General features: G+C 37.8%; 1 protein-coding gene across 1 annotated transcript in view; it reads right to left on the minus strand.

Moving 5' to 3' along the window:
- Positions 1-3231: 3231 nt before the first annotated feature.
- Positions 3232-21633, minus strand: part of LOC127643020 (aldehyde dehydrogenase, mitochondrial-like) — a 97538-nt gene continuing 79136 nt past the window's right edge. The window contains exons 16-17 of the mRNA XM_052125546.1: positions 8909-9023; positions 3232-4163 (exon numbers count right to left, since the gene is read on the minus strand). Coding sequence (XP_051981506.1) covers positions 4131-4163; positions 8909-9023 — 148 coding nt within the window. The 3' untranslated portion in view covers positions 3232-4130. The remainder of the gene's footprint in view (positions 4164-8908; positions 9024-21633) is intronic.

Raw genomic sequence — 21633 nt, forward strand, 5'->3', positions numbered from 1 at the left:
TCCCTCCTACGGAGGAATCTAATAATACTGTCAAATACAATAGATTCCCTCCTTACGGAGGAATCTAAATATTGGGTAGGCCTAGCCCACCTTTGTCAATCGGCCTATGTATTTTATTGAAATGTAGTCTGAGACACTTACCATTCCAAATGAAGGACTTCGCTATGCTATCAAATTGCTTGAAATAAGAGTGAGGGACATCTACTTGATGTGGGGAGAGGCTGCGACCCCTTCTATCCTCAGGGGATTTCCCTCTGGAGCAGTTGCGAGAAGAAACCCGCAAGCACGCCTTCGATCAAGTGAGAGTGAATGTCAACTGGTGAATCCGCCAGCCACGCCATTGCACCCACTTCCGCTGATCGAGGTTCCCTCCGTGAGAATTGGCATGGACCTTGTCGGGCCATCAGAACAGACAGCACGAGGACATAGCTTTGTATTAGTCCTAATGGAATATGCAATGCGATATCCAGAAGCAGTGCCCCGCCGCAGCATCTCAGCATGTGGTGTCACAGAGGCACTCTTCAGAATAATCTCCCGGGTGGGATTCCAAAAGAAATCTGCACCGATCAGAGCACAACTTTTATGTCATGGACACTATGCAAACTTTACAAATTATTGGCCATTTAATCGAGCTGTACCAGCATTTACCATCCACAGACAGATAGCCTGGTGGAAACATTTAATAAAACCCTTAAGAACATGATTCTGAAGTTTGTGCACGAGGATGCTAGAGATGTGGATAAATGGCTCGAACCCCTGTTATTCGTAGTACGAGAGGTCCCGCAAGCCTCCACGAGGTTTTTCCCATTCGAGCTGCGGTATGGGTGGCGCCAACGCGGGGTGCTTGATGTCATCTGTAAAGCTTTGGAGAAGGGACCTTCAGATAGCAAGAATGAAATTCAGTACGTTCTTGATCTCAGAACAAATCTCCACATCTTGGGGACACTAACACAGGAGAATTTGCTCCAAGCTGACAGAGCCGACTGTATAACAGGAGAGGTGGTGGGGATATGTGGCAGCAGGGGCGTGGTCGAGCGCCCGTCCGGAGAGACAGAAAGCGGTAAGGGCGCTTGCACCTGAGCTAAATTATGTCTAACACCGGTCTCTAATTCCAGTGAGCATGGGGAGTGCAGTATAGAGAGAGAAAACGACACGAGTTACCAGCGACTGCCATGTCTTACTGAGTATTGTTGTGAAGCTGAAAACTCAGAGAAGTTTATGTTGACAAAGTATTTGTTGCAACGATCTGATTGAACTGAGGAAAGCACAGATACGAGTACACACAGAGTGTTGAAGGCAGAGAAATAAAGAGCCTTACTTGACTGCATCACTGCTCTCAGTCTCCTCCCTTACATCTATGAGCTTGATCTCATTACAGTGGTTTTTCTACATCCTTGAAATTGATCACACCTAATTCCAAAACTGGACACATTTTTGAAGAATGTTCTCCCAAACCTAAAAGTAAGATTAGGTCTAGAAGTGAATTATTCAAACCCCATTTCAGAATAAAAAACCATAATGCTTAACTGATTGATAACATTAGCCTTGAATTGGAAAAGTTTGCTAACTATGCTATTATAGGGATTCATTTGATGACCGACGAGATGAAGAATCTCAAAGTAGCCCTTGATTATCACCTAGCCAAAGGAGGGGTGTGCGCTATTATTGGAGAGCATTGCTGGATGTTCTTTCCTGATTACACCAACAACATGACGGATGTTTTACAACACATGATTTCCCTTAAAGATAAAACTGACAACCATATGAAAGCTCCCTCTGGTGATGATGGTTATGATTTATTTTACTTGGAAGGTAAAACAGTAGAAAATATACCTGGAGCACTCTTAAGCAAACTGGATCAGCAATTGCTCTAATTTTTGGTTTTCTATTTCTCATGTTTACCTGGATTTGCATTGCCATGTATGCTTGTGCTAAAATGTTCACAAATAGACGAGGTGTATGTGAACTTCCTGTAAACAGAGTAGGCCTACAATATATAAAAACAGAAAAAAGAAGAAAAATGTTATTAATTGTCCTTTAATTTCATTCTAACTGGACAGCATTGGAAATGAGGCAGCAGAACACTTGAAATAAAAAAAATTTAAAAAACTGTTTCTGCTCAGAACGAACCAAAATGAAAAACATTTTTTAGTCCCTGCCATAAAATTCAGCAATGTGTGTTTTTTTTTATTTTTAAAAGCCAACAAAATTGTGCAAATGAATATTTTGTTTTTCATTCTTAAAGATAATATATTAATGTTGTAAAATTAGTTTTTAATATTAGTTAATACTTAGCTGGCTATAAATACTTAATAGCCAGCTTACTTTGACATGATAATATTAGGCTGATGAGCAAAGAAAAACAATAACACAGATTATTTGCTTTATTCCAGCATTAGCAGAGATTTTATCCCAACCAGCAAATTTATAATTTTGGCTTATTGATATTTATTTATTTTTTCACATCATTGTTTGGTGCATAACATGAGACCTGCTCCATCATTTTTAGTAACTTTGACCAAGAAATACATTTAGAGTTAAAAACACAACAACAAACAAACAAAAAAGTGGGAGTGGTCTCAATGTTTTGCAGAGCTGACAGCTCAGAAAACAAAATTTTCATAAGATCAATTGTGTTGGACATAATGTGAGAATATAAATGCTAGTCATCATCATGTCTTTTGGACTTGCAACATAATTCAGTATTTTTGGCAGAATGTACATAAAATGTTTTAAGAGTATTGGATCTTACAATTCCTACCAAGTTTGATGTACTTTGAGGCTTAATACATCCAAATAGTGTGTTAGCTGTTTATATTTACAATAATTATACTTACAATAATGTTAGCTGCATCTAAAAAAACAAAAATCAATAAAATAAAACTAAGAAATACAGCCATGGTTCACCAAGAATTTGTTTAGTATTTATAATTTGATAAGAAAGATATTTTTGTAACTTTCAAACTGCTGCTTAATAACAATACTGGTCAAGATGGACTGAATATATATACTTTTATTTTGTAAATTAATAATTTTTCATTTCCCTACTCTTTTCTTTTACTTTTATTAAAAGAAAATTTATGTTGTCCTGGTTAATTTATATATATATATATATATATATATATATATATATATATATATATATATATTAGTAGACTTTCCTTTTATGTAGAACAACATGGACATTCAGTGGCAATGAAGCAGGCTAGATATTGGAAGACAAAATCGTATGTAATATTTATTATTTACATTTTTGCAGTTGTTAACAAAACTGTTCATATTTCAGATGACTACATTGTTCAAAGGTCAACAGTAAAAAAATAAAAAAAATAAAAGGATTTTATGTACAAGCACATCAACCTTCTTAACAGAAATGCTTTTGTTTTCCAGTGATTTGTTCTCATTAAAACAATCATTTGTTGCCTCCTACTGGACTAATGATGTAATCAACATAACTGTTTATTAATGCATCAGTGAACAAAATCTGAACCAATCTTTTGGATGAACACATTCAAAAGACTTGTCACTGGGATGAATCAAAATCCCCACCACAAGCTCTTAGCAGTGATGAATGAACACAGACAAGTTAAGTGATTCAAACAGTGTTTTACTAAACATCAGCAGTCATATGCAAGAAAACTCTTATTGACAATAGCTTTGCAATCATAACAAAAGGTTTTCTTAATATAAGGGTTTTCTTGAAACTGGGCCACAATCCAATTCGATGAGTGGTTGTGTAATGTTATTTTAAATTGATAATTTATAACCAACAATACATGTTATTGTTTGATATTCTTTTATTTTTCCTGTATGTTTTTACAAAAAGAGAAATCAAAAGAGACAAAAATATCACATTCATTCATAAGACAGGAAATTAATAGAACAGAACATCAATACCCTATGCAGCATTTATTAAAGTAATTTTTACGTACAAATACATGTTGTACAATGCTTGAATTTGCTTGTTAGAAAATCAATGCATACATTTCAATGAAGTAACTTTACTCATAAACATATTACTTAGTGTGTTATTAAAAGAGAGTCAGACTAATATATTCCAATAATGCATGGGACAGATCTTGCTATTAGATGGCAGCTTCTGTAAATTAATTCCATTTTTGAACATCCATTTATGAGTTTTTCTGAGGAACCTTAATTGTTACCTGTGGAAGAGTTGGAGTTGACAGAGTTGGTAAATCAAAAGATATTAGTGCAGAATTAATTAGACAACATGAAAGCTACCCTTTGTAATACAGAATTTACTGTGCCTTTCCCTAAAAAAAGTGAACTGCTTCACTTAAAAAAATAGGAACCTAACATAACTGACATATTACTTGTAATATAAAATAAACAACTATAATAACAATCACTGAGGAGATTGTAAGATTTTACTGCATACATTTATATTGCTGTGAAGAGCATTACAGATTCATTAGAATGTCAGTGGTTGGGGAAATATTTTTGCTTTAGCACTGTGTGTTACAGTAGGTCTGCACTATGCTAGTGGTAGCACATCAACACAACAAACTAGTTTTAATCTAAGGCACAACCTATGACCCCGAAAAAAAAATAGCCAAACTGCAAGTCTTGTGAAACATTTCAGGGTAAGAACTAGAGGTCGACCGATATTGTTTTTTTCAGGCCGAGGCCGATGCCGATCTTTTGAAATCCGGGTCGGCCGATGGCCGATTAATGCTGCCGATTTATTTTGGCCGATATTTGGCCGATATGTGCTTGTTTTTAACCTCTTATTTGAACCTTTTATTTGAAAGATAAAATGTAACACAAATAATTACTTAAGATAGACAACATTTCTCAACAAATACATTTATTGAACGCTTGACCAATCTGCACTTGTACACTTAAAATTAAAAATGTATAATGTAAAAACATATTGTATAAATAATGTATAACAAATATATTAAATAAACAAAGCAGGTGTTACGAACTGCTCCGAGACACGAAGGTTGAGATCCAAATGCAGCTTTAATTATGGGGCAAATCCAGACACGTAATCCAATATTCAGAGCATCCAAGAGAAGCACAGGCATAACTAGGGATGAGTATCGTTAAGGTTTTAATGGTATTACAATCTTACCGATACTGTTTATCGATCCGGTACTTTAACGGTATTCTTAACGGTTCTTTTTGTATATATATTAAACAAAGATAAATGTTATATAGGCACAGTGATTTAATTTCAGGAAGGTTTACTAACATTACTGTTCAGGTGTGGTCTAAAAAGAAATCTAATAAAGTAATCAATTGTAAAATAACACTGCATAGTTTATCATAGATAGATTAATGCTTATTAATGCAGAAGTTATTCATTCAAGAGCTGTAAGTGATTTTCTCTTTGACTTTTGTTGTTTGATTCGCAGTAATGGCTCAATCGTCACATGTTTAATAGACCGCTTCCCCTTTAAGACCGAGTTCAGATCTAATAGACTCCTGATGCAGCATATTTTCTCCCCAACTATTTCAATAACTACGTCCATTTAAGACATAAACCGTGTTTAAGTGAATCTCCAAGCCGGTCGTTTTGACATATTTTTGTGTATATTTGATCGTTTAGATGCGCACATGAAACCCAAAGTAGCCTATAGTTTGCTTGTCTCTTTGCGGTGTGTTTCGGAGCGCGCGCCGCCTTGGGAACGGTATCTCTTGCCCTCTTTTTATTATTAAACGTGTCCCGCAATTTAGCAACAGTAGCTAGACTGCATTTTACAACAATCACCGATCGTGCTTATTCTGACGTTAAGTTTGAGTTTTAGAGAGAAATGTCAGTGCACCGCTGTGAAGGGAAGGAATTTGTGCTAGACAGAATGCGGCTTATGTATAAATATTCTTTTTATAATCTTTGGAAGGCGAAATCTAAAATAAAATCAGACTAATAATCACAGATCTAAACCAGGCTATGTCTGAATGTTTAGTTCTGTCACTCATTAAGCAGGGCTCGTTTTGTGCTCGCTGTGGCACCGCGTGAGCGAGTTCTCTCTCTCTCTCTCTCACTGCGAATAGCTAAATTGCATCACAGACAAATGGTTTCATAATATTATACATAGAAATGGCTGGCAAGATAAAATAACTTTCTCTTTATAGCAATAAAGAATGTATTTTCTTAATTTCTCGAGTACCGACAGCAGAACCGATAACGTCCGAGCTTACCAAATCCAGTCCTTCAATAGCCTATAGTGCGTTGGTATCTTTTTATTACTTATTTATCTGCATTGAGTGACAACCCTCTCAAATATAAGACACACAAACAGAACAAATAAAAGTCTCAGATTCACTGTCTGTAATTGCAAAATTCTTGCTTACTTATTGTGACATGATAGCAACCCTTCTGCTGTGATAATGCAACTTCAACTACGCTATCAATATCCAAAGTAGCCGAACGTCATGTCGCCTATCGCGTTTGTCACGTTTTTTCTTGAAGTTGGCAGTAACATATAAAAGTTTTTAATTAAATCTAAAGAAGTTATACAAATTTAACCCTTACTGTTTTCTCCAAGGAACTTAGCTCCTTCCTTAGTCACTGGATGAGGTCTGCTCACTCTGCTGGAAAATGACTCTAGGGGCAGTGTGCATCGAACACGTGTTCCACAACAACACTAGGCTGCCCACAGATGCGCCTGCCTAATAATCGGCTTGATATGCGTGGATATTGGCCGATGCCGATTATGTATAAAATGCAAAAAATCGGCCGGCCGATTAATCGGTCGACCTCTAGTAAGAACCTGCTAGCGTCCAAAGCATGTATACCAATTTTCTTCACAATAATAATTCATTTACCTCAAAAAGTAATTAATGTACCTCAGATCTGATAACTTGTTGTACTTATCTAAATTACTTAAGCGGGCATCACACTAGCCGATTTTTCCAACAATTTTCAGGCCTAACCATTTAAATAATTGCCAGCCTGTAGGTGAGAGACAGAGCTAAGATTAGGGTCTGCCAGAGGGAGGCCGTTAATCCCTTGATTGTCTGAACTACCTACTAAGGTAATGGCTCCGAAAACTGTAAAAGCAGTTTTATAACAATCTATAAAAAATTATTATGTCGCTAGGCTAGGCTCTTGCGGTCTCGTCAAGTGACATTTTCTGAAAAAGACGTTTTGCTATCTGAACATTTACATCGCGCACTTACAGATGCATCATCGCAAACAACGATTGTAATCAATTGTTATTCTGTCAACTAGCGTTTTACTGGGGTTTTTCTACACTAAAATTCCTAATTAAATAAGAAAGCAGGGGTAGAACAGTCTGTTTTTATTGAACAAATTCTTTATTTACTGAAAGCTGCATATAGACATATGCTTTCTACTTTCTAAAGATACTCCATTAATCGCATCCAAAAATCACTATTACATTGTTTATGTTCACGTGGTAATCCTGATGTTATTTCGGCAAGCTCAAGGAATCAGAGACAGAGAGAGTGAGTCAGGGGGAGTTTGTATGTCTGTCAACCATTGTGAATCAGCAAGTGTATAATACCTCCAACAAAATAGTGTGAGATTTATGCAAAGCAGTCAGTAAGTGTTACACTCTCTGCCAAAAGGGAGTTGTTTGGAACCGGCTAGTGTGTTACGGCAGTTTTAGCTGAATTTATATACACTCACCTAAAGGATTATTAGGAACACCATACTAATACTGTGTTTGACCCCCTTTCGCCTTCAGAACTGCCTTAATTCTACGTGGCATTGATTCAACAAGGTGCTGAGCATTCTTTAGAAATGTTGGCCCATATTGATAGGATAGCATCTTGCAGTTGATGGAGATTTGTGGGATGCACATCCAGGGCACGAAGGTCCCGATCCACCACATCCCAAAGATGCTCTATTGGGTTGAGATCTGGTGACTGGGGGCCATTTTAGTACAGTGAACTCATTGTCATGTTCAAGAAACCAATTTGAAATGATTCGAGCTTTGTGACATGGTGCATTATCCTGCTGGAAGTAGCCATCAGAGGATGGGTACATGGTGGCCATAAAGGGATGGACATGGTCAGAAACAATGCTCAGGTAGGCCGTGGCATTTAAACGATGCCCAATTGGCACTAAGGGGCCTAAAGTGTGCCAAGAAAACATCCCCCACACCATTACACCACCACCACCAGCCTGCACAGTGGTAACAAGGCATGATGGATCCATGTTCTCATTCTGTTTACGCCAAATTCTGACTCTACCATCTGAATGTCTCAATAGAAATCGAGACTCATCAGACCAGGCAACATTTTTCCAGTCTTCAACTGTCCAATTTTGGTGAGCTTTTGCAAATTGTAGCCTCTTTTTCCTATTTGTAGTGGAGATGAGTGGTACCCGGTGGGGTCTTCTGCTGTTGTAGCCCATCCGCCTCAAGGTTGTGCATGTTGTGGCTTCACAAATGCTTTGCTGCATACCTCGGTTGTAACGAATGGTTATTTCAGGCAAAGTTGCTCTTCTATCAGCTTGAATCAGTCGGCCCATTCTCCTCTGACCTCTAGCATCAACAAGGCATTTTCGCCCACAGGACTGCCGCATACTGGATGTTTTTCCCTTTTCACACCATTCTTTGTAAACCCTAGAAATGGTTGTGCGTGAAAATATCAGTAACTGAGCAGATTGTGAAATACTCAGACCGGCCCGTCTGGCACCAACAACCATGCCACGCTCAAAATTGCTTAAATCACCTTTCTTTCCCATTCTGACATTCAGTTTGGAGTTCAGGAGATTGTCTTGACCAGGACCACACCCCTAAATGCATTGAAGCAACTGCCATGTGATTGGTTGATTAGATAATTGCATTAATGAGAAATTGAACAGGTGTTCCTAATAATCCTTTAGGTGAGTGTATTATTTGCAATATAGTGTTGAAGCAATCTTGACAGATGAAAAATGTTTTGCTGGAATATTATGGGAAAGCCTTACCGTTTTGACTTCTGTGTAGTTGTTTAGTCCATATTGTCCCAACTCACGACCAATTCCTGAGGCCTTATAGCCTCCAAAAGGAGCCTGAACTTCAAACACGTCATAGCAATTAATCCTAATAAAAACAGAATAACAGACAAATACAAACTACATGTAAACAAATTAGAGAATTCTGAATTATTTTACACATACATTGATACGTACAATCTTTATATACATACACATACACACACACATACACACACACACACATTTACAAATGTATTCAGACCCATGATAAATTCTACTAAATTTGACTAAAACAGTCTATATATTGAACTTTTATTCTGAGTGATACTCGGTCTGAAAACATTTAAGAATGCAATAAAACATCTTTTGAGTTGACGTCGGTTTTATGTTGAATTTATTTTAAGAAAATACATTTTCAGTTTGCCAAAAATATTCAACCCATCTGCTCTAGAAGCTCATGGTTTAATAAAGTGCCTTTATGAAAATAAACTAACAACTGACCTCTATCCAAGAGATATTAAAATAAGCATTTTTCTCTGGATAAAAGTACCACTCTGATAAGGATCATTGGTCAGATTGCAGATCTGAAGAAAAACTGCCACAATGAATTGGGTGACCCAATTCCTGATTGTGAAAAACAGGACAGCCCCCTCCCAGCAAAAATTAAATTGATTTATCCTTACCTAGGTGCAGATCAATGCGAAGTAGAGGGTGCTTCTGCATCTTTAACTGTTCTTTTCCCTGGCAGCAATTTTTCTCAAGTGTGTGCTTGTATTTAAAAAGTTTATTGTAAAATGCAGAGCAGTCCAGTCCAAAATTAAGTTGAGATTTGTCCATACTGCGTTCATTAATGAGAACACATGTTCCACAGATGCAGATGTCCCAGGCAGGCATAAAACAAACTCCACGACCTTGGCTAAGACTCCGAAGTTGATAGTCTTGAAAACATCTGTCCATCTCTCAGACACAACAGTCTTGTTCATGTTCCACTCAGTGATGCGACGAGTGAAAATATTTTTCACGCATGCAACTCAGAGAGTGGTTTCGTCGGTCAAAAGAAGAGCGGGGATTCTGGAGTATAAGTGTTCGAGGCTGCTCTGAATGTCTTTCCACTCTAGGATGCATCTCAGTAGCACCCACTCAAGTTTTTCTGTGCTCTTCAATGAGCGGCTCTCCAATGATGAGTAAAAGTTTCTCACTGCACAAAAGAAATAATCTGCTCGCATGTCACCAGCTTCAATCAGGGATTCCAACTGCTTTTAATGTCAGAGGTTATGAATGATTCCTTCAGACTGGCCTACAAGACTTTTCCCAGATCATGAATGTGCAAAGCTATGGCCATGTACAACAGAATGATAATAAAAAAGTCCTTGCGTGTACCTTGTCAGATTTTGAACTTTGCTTCACAAAAAAAACAAAATAATAAATTTAAAAAAATCACTAACACTTGGTGTGGCACACTTGGCAGCATCCACATGCTTTTTTGTATAAATATGCTGTGCAATGCTGGTGTGGCCTCCATGGGCGATGGAAAAGCAGCTCCACAAATCTCACACCTCTAAACTCGTATGACTTCATCACGAGCAAATTTCCTGATGTCTAATGTGGAAGCGCGAGTTTCACGCACGAGGTGTTAAGGACATGCTTATTAATGTTATGCCCTTACCCAAATCCCTTTTCTAAATTAACCAATCAGTAGAGTGTGTATACATAATAGGATGTATACAAATGAGAGAAGCAAGTAAATGTCACGTATTAGATGATATCCAGAGATGTCATTGGCTGTAGTAAAATTCATAGGAATTCAAACAAGAGCAGTTATACGATATCATACAAATTAGCCACATTTTTTTAAGTCATACAAATCCTGATGATTTTGCTGTGAGTGTGTTGGACAAAACAAGATTGTTTCAGAATAAGTTGGGACACAAAAGTGCTTAAATACAGACCTGTTCTGAAAAAAAATGGGACGTCTGGCCACCCTACATTCTTCAGTAGTAAGAGATAAGAGTACTCAAACTGCATCAGTTAGGAAATATACAAAGTAATATCAAATCATTTGGACATCCCAGTTGGCAATTATCCTCCATCACACCACCTAGACACATACAACATCCAAAACCGCGTACTGTCACAGAATGTACTGTATTTGATGAAGGACACACTTATTTTCCACCAAAACAGTACGTTCTTTTAAGTATGCATGCAAGTAATACGAGTAGATTTCAGACATCCTTCATTCAGGGAGGTGGGCAATGACCCATGACGTGAGAATATATGATGTAAGTACAACAACTGCTGTTTATTATCTGCTCTGGATTTGCTAAACAAGCACTATTTAAACAAGGAACAATTGTCTTGGTATATGTATGACTTACAGTTAAAAAGAGTCATCCGACTCGTGGTTCTTTTAAATCCAGAATTTTGAACGTGATGTCGCCTCAGCTACCGAGGTATTATGGGATTGCGTAAAGATCATATGAGATGCATCTTAATACCAGGTCAAAGAGGCCAACAGTTCCTTCCAAAGAGCTAAAGATTCAGTGGCTGAGACTGGAGTATCTGTGCATTAGCCAACTATTTCAATAGCTCTACTTCAAAGATTGTAAGAAAGGAACCACAACTTAAAACCCTGGTAAGATGCAAGAAAATGTTTTGTGGTCAGATCATGAGACCAAGATAGAGCTTTATGGCAAAAATTCAAAGTATGTGTAGCTTAAACGAAACATGGGCCATACCTCAACAAACACCATCCCTACTGTACAGTGAAGTATGGTGGTGGCCTCATGCGGTGGGAAAGCTATTGATCAGCAGGGCCTAGAAATCTTGTGAGAATTGAAGGCAGAATAGATAGAAAATCTTTTTACATTTGCATTTATCCAAAGCGACTTACAGTGCATTTATTAGAGGGACAATCCCCCCGGACAACCTGGAGTTAAGTGTCTTGCTCAAGGACACAATGGTGGTGGCTGTGGGGCTCGAAACAGCATCCTTCTGATTACCAGATTACCAGTTATGTGCTTAAGACCACTACACCACCACCACTCCCACTTTTCTGAGGCAAGTCATAGATCTAGAAGGGTCAGAGACGAATAATAAAATATCATCTGCGGCAGAAACATATGTGCCCACCATCACCCCTGGAAAATTATCCTCCTTTCATATCTTTGCTGCTAATGGTTCCAGGGCAAGACAGAACAATAATGGGGAAAGATGGCAACACTGCCGGGTGCCCCTATCCAGAGTAAAGTAATCTAAAATGAATCCATTTGTTTGTACTGCCGCTACAGGGTGTCTATAAAGTAACATAATCCACCCAATAAACATAATCCTAATCCTGTACATTTACAAAATTTACATTTCCAATCAAATGCCTTTTCAGCATCAAATGACATGGCAGCGACTGGAGTCTGATCATTTGCCACAGACCACAGGACATTGATGAAACACCTAATGTTATCAGAAGAGCTGTGGCCCGAATAAACCACACCTGATCTATATGTATAAGGGATATCATAACTTTTCTTAATCTGTTAGACAAATTTTTTTGCCAATAAGTTGGACGGTAACTCTTACACTCGCTTGGATCTTTGTCCTTTTTAAGAGCCAGACTGATCTGGGCTTTTGCCATGGTTGGCAGAAGCTTTCCATTCTTTAATGATTCCGTGTAAACTTCTATCAAAAGTGGAGCCAATTCAGTAGCATAAGATCTAAAAATCTGAGCAGCAAAGCCATTTGGCCCTTAATTACCTCGCCAAGCTCCTCCAAGGTTATCTCAGAATCAAGATAATATTTTTGCTCATTCGTCAGTTTAGGGAGTTATAATGGTTCCACAAAGTTTCGAATATCTTCATCAGTAGAAGGAGATGTGGAACTATCGAGATCAAGATAGAATTCTTTAAAGCATTATTAATATCAATGGATGAGGTAAAAAAATTCCCCACCAGCAGATTCCACTGAGGGAATGTTAGAAAAAGACTCTGCTTTATACTGTATATCTAGCCAAAAGCTCCCCTGCTTTGTCCCCCAACTCAAAATATGACTGTCTTGCCCTGAATATCCAAAAATTTGCAACAAAATAGTATTATATCTGTATTTCAATCGGGTCAATTCTCTGAGGCCATCGGACGACATTCGGCACTTCAGCTCTGCCTCTGCACTTTGAATATTCCCTTCCAACGTCACAAGTTCTCATGATTTAGATTTTTTGGTGAATGAGGCATACTGTATGAAACGACCCCTAAGAACTGCCTTAACCCTCTGGGGTCTGAGGGTGTTTTTGTCCCTGGTTTTTTGGCATGCCTTGACATTTGTGCTTTTTTCAGTTGCTTAAAGACACATTAATGGCTACAGTCTGATAGCACAGTATTCAACACAAACTGGGCTACAATAATATGTGTGCAACATGTGTGTACATGTTTGTATTTTTGAGAAAATAATGTTTCTGCATGTTTTTTGAAAAAACAAAAATGTTAAGTAATTGAAATAAGGCCATATAACACATACTAAACATTTGTCCACAAGACTTTTGAGAACTGGGTCTAGCAGCCTAGAGTTTTTGCTACAAAATGATGTGAAAACCATCCTGATCACTCATTCATACAAAACAATATACTAATTTAACTTTTGTAAGACAATTTCAGTGTTAGAAAGGTATTTGCGGAGTTCCGGTCCCACCACCAAGACGATGACAGCCTAATTTTCGAGCTCTCCGACGGTTTTGTGAAATAACCCCAAAAACCTTAGATCTGTGAACCATGGTGAATGTTTTATGAAATAATGGAGAAAGGGGTTACTACCAAAGTAGGACAACGATGAATGTGATAGAAAATGACTCTGATGTGAGGCAAGATAGCCGTAGTATCTCTCCGAGTTCATCTCCTCATGGTGAAGATGGCTCCGAAGTGAGCTTGCGATGTATTCTCAACGAACTAAGAGAGTTCAGAAGGGACAATAAGACACAGTTCTCCGACATTAAGCAAGAATTGAAGAGAACAAATTACAGACTAGATGAGGCAGAGGTGAGAATTGAAGAAACCGAGACCATACTTCAAGCAGCATCAACGCTAATCAAGCGGTTAACACAGCGTCAGGCTAATCTGGAAGCCAGGCTGATAGATCAGGAGGGCCGTGCGCGCAGAGACAATTTAAGGATTTATGGACTACCCGAAGATAAAGGAGGCACCGATATGGTTGGATTTCTGGACAATTTGTTGAAAAGCGCACTGGACTTTCCCCGTGACAGAGAGCTTGGAATTGAACGAGCACACCGGGCATTAGCACCGAAGCCCAATACTCCGCAGGTAAAACCACGTTCTATAGTTGTCAAATTCGGGAGCTACCGGTCCAAAGAGGAGGTGCTCAGGAGAGCGTGGCAGAAAAAAGAAGTGTTTTGCAATGATGTCCGCTTATACGTTGACCATGACTTCCCTCAAGAAGAGCTTAAGAAACGTGGAGAATATGCAGAAGCCAAGAAAGCGTTAAAAGAAAAACAAATAAAGTTCCAGACACCTTAATCGTCAAGGATGCGCGTCTTCTACGATGACGGCACACGATTATACCAGGATGCTACAGAGGCAACGAGACATGGCTTCACGAGGATTTTCAGTTACTGTGGTGAAGTGCTCCACTACTGCGGATCAGGAGAAGATCGGGCTCCTATCTACTTGGCAGGTAGAGGGGAGACAGCGCGACCGAGGTTGAGATAAGGAATCTGACACAGCGGACGGCTACACACAATCCAGGAAACCCCCCACTCTCAACATAAAGAAAAACTCCAGAAAATTATCCTCCACGAAAGGAGTCCGAAGTTTTTAACACCCCAATCGGAAATGCAGGTATGTTTTATTTGATTCCCACTGCTACGCGCTATCTTGGCTATTTGGCCAGAGGATTGCCAAGTAACTGTATACAGTTATGTAAATCCTACAGTACTATTATCCATTTAATCGAGTCGGGACTTGTTAATTGGCGAGTTTTCCTTGCTTTATTTTTTATTTTTTTTATTTATTGTCTTTTCTAAACTAGCTACAGCTTTATTTAGACTAGCATGCAATATCATAGGGCCCCACTTCCATTACAATGTGGGATTTCCCCTTACGGGAGCTTTGAACTTACAAAGCCTCACAAGGCTCTTTTGAAATGAGCCTCAACACCGGAAATGACTGTTCTTATTTGTTACGGTGGCGTTCTGTTTAAAATTGTTACAGCTTAGTTCACGTTAAATGTTTGTTATATGGGAGAGGTATTCTTAGTGTACACATTTAATATTGGTAGAGACACTGGGAGAAGTTCCAATTGTGTTGACCAATGTAGAAGGCCATGAATAAGCAAGCTCTAAAAAAAATTTTATTCAATGTGAATGGGATTTTGAACCTAGCTAAGAGAAGTCAAATACTGTTAAAAATGAAAAGGGGAAAAAGCACAGATTGTGTTTCTACAAGAGACACATCTCACTGCATCAGAGCATGAAAAACTAAGGAGAATGGGATTTTCAAGGGTATATTACTCATCTTATAAGTCAGGCCATAGAAGAGGTGTAGCAATCTTAATATCACAAAAAGTATCATACGAACATCTTTCAGAGGTCTCAGACAAGGATGGAAGATATATAATAGTCACAGGTAAAATAGATGACACTGCTATAACACTATTTAACATTTATGTCCCCCCTGGAAGTGATTTTGCGTTTTACAGGAAAATATTTGATTTAATGATAGGAGCCACAGGAATTGTTATATGTGGTTGAGACTGCAACACTCACCTCAACCCAAAATTTGATTAATCAAAAAATTCAACCACCACATCATTACATAGAAAAATTAACGTTCTAATGACAGAACTGGGCATATTAGATCTTTGGAGAGATCTCTACCCATCAGGCCGTGATTACACATTTTATTCATGCCCTCACGATGTATATTCAAGGATAGACTGTTTTTTTGTACTAAAGAGAGACCGCCATAGAATACATAGCTGCAACATTGGATCAATTGACTTGTCTAATCATGCACCTCTCTCTTGTACTTTACATATTAATGATAACCCGAAAAGAACACTGTGGAGGCTAAATAAAAGCATCCTAGATAATGGGGAAGTTAACTCAGCTACAGTATGGGATGCCTTAAAAGCAGTCATTAGGGGGAGAGGTATATCCTTCTGAAAGAAAAGCAATTAAGACTAATGAGTCTCAATAGTGAACTAAAAGACCTTGAGACACAAAAGGGAACAAAAACCAAATCTGATAACAAAAATAAAGAAAATTAGAAACGAAATAAATACACTGTATTCACAGGAAATTGAAAAAAAAGATGATATTTACAAAACAAAAATACTATGAATCAGGCTCAAAATCAACTAAAATTTTGGCAAGGAAGCTACAAAAAAAAAAACATGCGGAACAATATATAAAATAAGGGACCCAGATACTAAAACTATACAATATAAACAAGATGAAATACAAAACTCTTTTAAAAAGTACTACAAATTACTGTACACACAACCACGCTTGGAGGATGTGCAACAAATCAGAAATCTCCTTGATTCTCTCAACCTACCAGTTATATCAGGGGAACAAAATCAATCATTAACAGCTCCAATAACAGAGTTAAACAGCGCCATCTCCAGGCTCAAGGCAAATAAGTCTCCTGGCCCTGATGGCTTCCCATAAGAGTGGTACAAGACTTTTCGACCCGAATTGATACCAAGCCTCCTTCGGGCTTGCAATACATTGTTAATGGAGGCTAAAATGCCTCTGTCATGGAGCGAGGCAGTGATATCAGTTATCCCAAAAGAGGGAAAAGACAAATTAGAATGCAGTTCATATAGACCAATTTCGGTTTTGAACGTCGATTACAAATTATACACAGCCATCCTTGCCAAGAGATTAGAAAGGATTCTCCCCCAGCTTATACATAATAAGACAGGGTTTATTTCTCAAAGACAAGCTCATGATAATATTAGATGGTCATTGCACATATTAAATCACATCCAACAGGACAAACTTGAAGCCCTTGTAATCAGTTTGGATGAGAAGGCTTTTGACTCTGTGAGTTGGCCTTTCTTATATAAATTCTTGAAAGATTTGGCATGCACGAAAATTTTGCTAGGGGTATCAGTACACTATATAATAAACCATCAGCCCGGATTAAAATAAATGGGTGTCTCTCGGACTCCATTGTCTTAGAACGTGGATCAAGACAGGGGTGTCCGATCTCACCTATACTCTTTGCGCTTTATATAGAACCTCTCGCACAGTGGATAAGGCAGTCTGAAAGCATCAAAGGCATTTGCATAAATGGAGAAGACCACTGCATTGTACGCTGATGATGTATTGATTTAAGTAAACCCGATAGCTCATTTCCTGAATTAACGATCCTCCTAGAAATATTCGGTAGATATGCAGGATACAAACTAAACATACAAAAAACGCAAATTTTAACACTTAATTATACTCCATCAAAACACATTAGAGAGAAATTCCACCTTAATTGGGAAAATAATTCACTGAAATATTTAGGAATACATCTTCCGAAAGAAATTCCAACATTGGCGGAGATAAATTTTGACCCTCTCTTAACAAAAATAAAAAGTGACATACATAGATGGAATTCCATCTCTTTCCTTAGCCTCAGTCATAGAATTTACTCTGTAAAGATGAATATCCTTCCACAACATCTTTACTTATTTCAAGCACTCCCTATAGAAGTTTCCTCAAAACAATGGTCTGAATTGAACAAAATAATTTCCAGATTTCTTTGGCAAGGAAAAAAACCCAGGGTCAAATTCAAAACTCTACAGCTCCCAACGGAGGAAGGAGGATTGGCATTACCTAATTTGAGGGATTCTTTTTATTCAGCTCAAACTAAACCATTAATTAATTAATATATGTAATCCAACATATCATGCAAGGTGGAAAGATATTGAACTTTCAAAAATGAATGATCCCCCAATTTACACAATATTAGCATATAAAAATTTGGGAAGATTTATAGATAAGATGCTTTTTATCATGGATAAAAGCACAATTAAAAATCTGGAATATGATAAGAGAAGAATATAATCTGATTCATAAACTACAAATAATTCAATGGTGTGCCTATGATCCTGAATTCAAGCCTAATATCATGGATCATAGATTTAAATCCTGGGTTACAAAAGGAATAACAACATTCTACTCCCTTACAAAAAAGGGACACTTAAAAGATTTTGAAAGCTTGAAGAAAGAATATTGCCTTAAGAAATCTGACTTTTATATATATCTTCAAATACGTAATAATTTTGAACATAGCATTAAAAATAAAAACAGACCTTGATGACCCAATACTGAGGATATTTATAGGTGCATACAAAGAAGATCCAAATAAAGGTGTTATATCTACATTTGATAAAGCCCTTAGGATAAAAAAAAAATCCCACTCTACCGAATACATTAAAGAAAAATGGGAAAAAGAAGGTAATTTTCTCATATCAAACGATGAGTGGTTTGATGCATGTAAATTCCCATGGAAATGTACTAATTCTCGCATATGGTGGGAGTTCGGGTGGAAGTGCCGTATCAGATTTTGTATAACACCAAAACAAAAAGCAGATATTGGGGGGGGGGGGGTGGGTACAAAATGTTGGAGACAGTGCGGATCTAGAGAAGCCAACCACTGGCATATATTCTGGCAGTGCCCAGTGATAAAACCATTCTGGGCAGAGCTTCATAAAGCATTGGAAAGCATATTTAACACTGTCCTGCCTTTGCCGTTTTCCACATAATTTTTTAGGATATGCTGATTATGTTATGGAAAAGATTACTTTCTCTCTTCGTCTTCAGAAAAATGTGTTTATTAAATTCTGGACCATGTGGGTTGAATATGTAAGGCCATTGCGACCAGATTTTGTGGAGGTATCGAACAAATTACTTTTTAAGGTAACCATATCTGTTTGCCTACTTGTTTGTTTGTGCATGAGCCCTTAAGTACATACTATGTACACAGCCAGAGAGCGTACATACCTTTTTTCTTTACCCTTGCACAACCTTCTCCCTACCACGCATTAGGAACTAACTTACTTTCTCCCGCAGTCACTACCACAGACTAAGAATCCTCAAGTACCAATCTTCAGTATGGACTATTTTGTACACACTTTGCCTCCCCCAAGGGTTTTTTTTCTTTGTTTTGTTTTAAATGAAAAACTGGATGGCAGAAGGAAAATACAACTACATTTGTTTTGTAACATGTGCTAATGTATATGCTGCAACACCAAAATAAAGAATAAAAAAAGAAGAAAAAAAGAAAGGTCATATGCAAGGAGGTGTATTAACATGGATATTGATGTATTTCACACCAGAGGAGACAAAAACCCCTCCCCTGGCCTATCACTGAGGAATGTGACAGAGAGAGAATTTAAGTTAAAATAAGTAATCTGACTATAAATGTTTTTTTACATAAAGACTTTACTTAATTTTAGACCTACACTACCATTTAAAAGAAGTCTCTTCTGCTCAACAAGGCTGTATTTATTTGATCCAAAATAGTGTAAAAACAGTGATATTGTGAACTTTTTACAATTTAAAAGAACAGTTTTCCATTTTAATATATTGTAAAATGTAATTTGTGATCAGATGAATTTTCAGCAGCATTACTGCAGTCTTCAGTGTCACATGATCTTTCAGAAATCATTCAATTTGCTGATTTTCTAATATGGGCATATTTACATCACATTTGATGTAAGTCTGGAAACAGGCCCACTAGTAAAATATGTACATGTTTATATAAAATAGCATGTCAACTAATATGCAAGTAAAACTAAATGACTTACTCATCCGAAATTGTATCCTCGGCTGGATCAAGACTATCTTCAAAATGCAAACGTTCATCAGTGTTCCGCTCTTATTCTGAGGAAAATGTTAACTCTTCGTCCCTATCCAGGTGCATCTTCCAAGAAAAGAAAAATCTTCCGTGCAGAAAAGTCAATGAACAATGTTTTTAAGACACAATCGGCGGTGTTTAGCATTCGCATTGATCGCCTCGGCACATTACCTTATGGATAGCGCCCTCTGTCCGTGGGTCCGTGATCACTCTCATTAGGGATAATTAGCTGAGCCAGGAGAAACTGTACATCGCTTAGTTTCATACAGATTACATTGCAGGAGAATATTTGTTTTTAAATTTGAATTGTTTTATTTAAAAGTAGACATTTTAAGCTTTCTTAAGACATATGGTTCATGTTTGTGTGATAAGTATTCACAGAGTTTCAGTTAATTTTTGTGACATGTTTAAGAAATATGCTCACGAACACAGAGACTGCTAAAGGCGCACCCTTTTTATTTTCTTTATTTTACAGAAGCACAAGATTTTGATGTTATTGTGAGTATACACAAATAAAAATAGACCCTTTATAGTCTCAAAATGACAGAGCATTAAAGTGCCAACTATATGATTTCTTTTTGGCAACATCTCTAAACTCACCAGGACATGATCTGAGACTAAGATGTTTCCAATTGAGCAGTCAACAACAGATGAAATGAGGGACTTCTCATAAAAAAGTCTGTTCTAGAGTAAATCTTATGGACTGATGAAAAGAATGTATAGTCCCCTACCAGATGGGTTCAAACATCTCCATATATCTGTAAGAGATTTTCACATTCCGTGAAGCATCAGTGTTGCTCTAGGGGGCTTACACATTTTGCATCACTTTGATGAAGGAATGTATCCATTAATAGCACCCCAACCCAAAATTATAAAAGACCACATTCAAACATTAGTACAACTAAACTCCAACAGTCCATGTACGCCTACCACAACTTTGCCATCGGATTGCTCAAGTCCGGTGTTTCTATACATATACATTTGTGAGAGAGAATTACATAGCAGAAGAACATCTATAAAACAATCTCCAGCCAAAGGCAGAATAAACACAAAGAGCATGTAGATTCATCCACATAACTGTCAAGAATGTGTGTTCCTCCAAAAAAAGAAGCGCTGAGAATCACAATGCTTACTCATTCCATTGAATTTATGAAGGAGAATGCAAAAGTGCAAAAGCGACCTTCCGTTGATCTAAGAGTTTCTTGCATTCGATCACGTTTCTCTGTTGACAAATTTGCAAAGTCTGGGAACAAGACAATATTGTGGCTCTTCCAAAGCCTTCCTTTACTCCTTGCCTCGCATAACACAAGATCTTTATTGGATGATCTCAGAAATTTGGCCAGAATTGATCGGGGCCTGTCTCCCTCAGCGGATCGCCGAGCCAGGACCCAGTGAGCTTGTTCGGTTTCCAGCTTATGGCCTGTTATGTCGAGCAGACTCTGAAAGAACCAGTCCAGAAATTCCACCATATTCTGACCCTCTGCTCAGGAATTCCAACAATTCGGACGTTGTTCTATCGGTTAATATTCTCCATATCTTCCAACTTTTTCCAAACATGTTCCAAGTCTTCCTTGGTTGCTAGCGGTTTAGCAGCCAATTCCCTCTCCGATGTCTCGATCGATCGAATTGATCCGTTTCTCAGCAGCCGCCACTCTTGTAACTACCTCAGTGAATTTAGTTTCCATGGCAGTGATCGATTGATGTATTACATCAAGCTCCTCAAAGTCCACAACGACCTTCGTCAGCATTACTGACACTTTCATCAATTGTCACCGAATTTCCAGCTCCTCACTATCCAAATTGACTCCTGGGCTTTTGGCCTGCTGCTCGGGGGCTTCAGCTTGAGCATGTAAGTGTCTT

The sequence above is a fragment of the Xyrauchen texanus genome, chromosome 4, assembly GCF_025860055.1.
Source record: "Xyrauchen texanus isolate HMW12.3.18 chromosome 4, RBS_HiC_50CHRs, whole genome shotgun sequence".
Lineage (NCBI taxonomy): Eukaryota > Metazoa > Chordata > Actinopteri > Cypriniformes > Catostomidae > Xyrauchen > Xyrauchen texanus.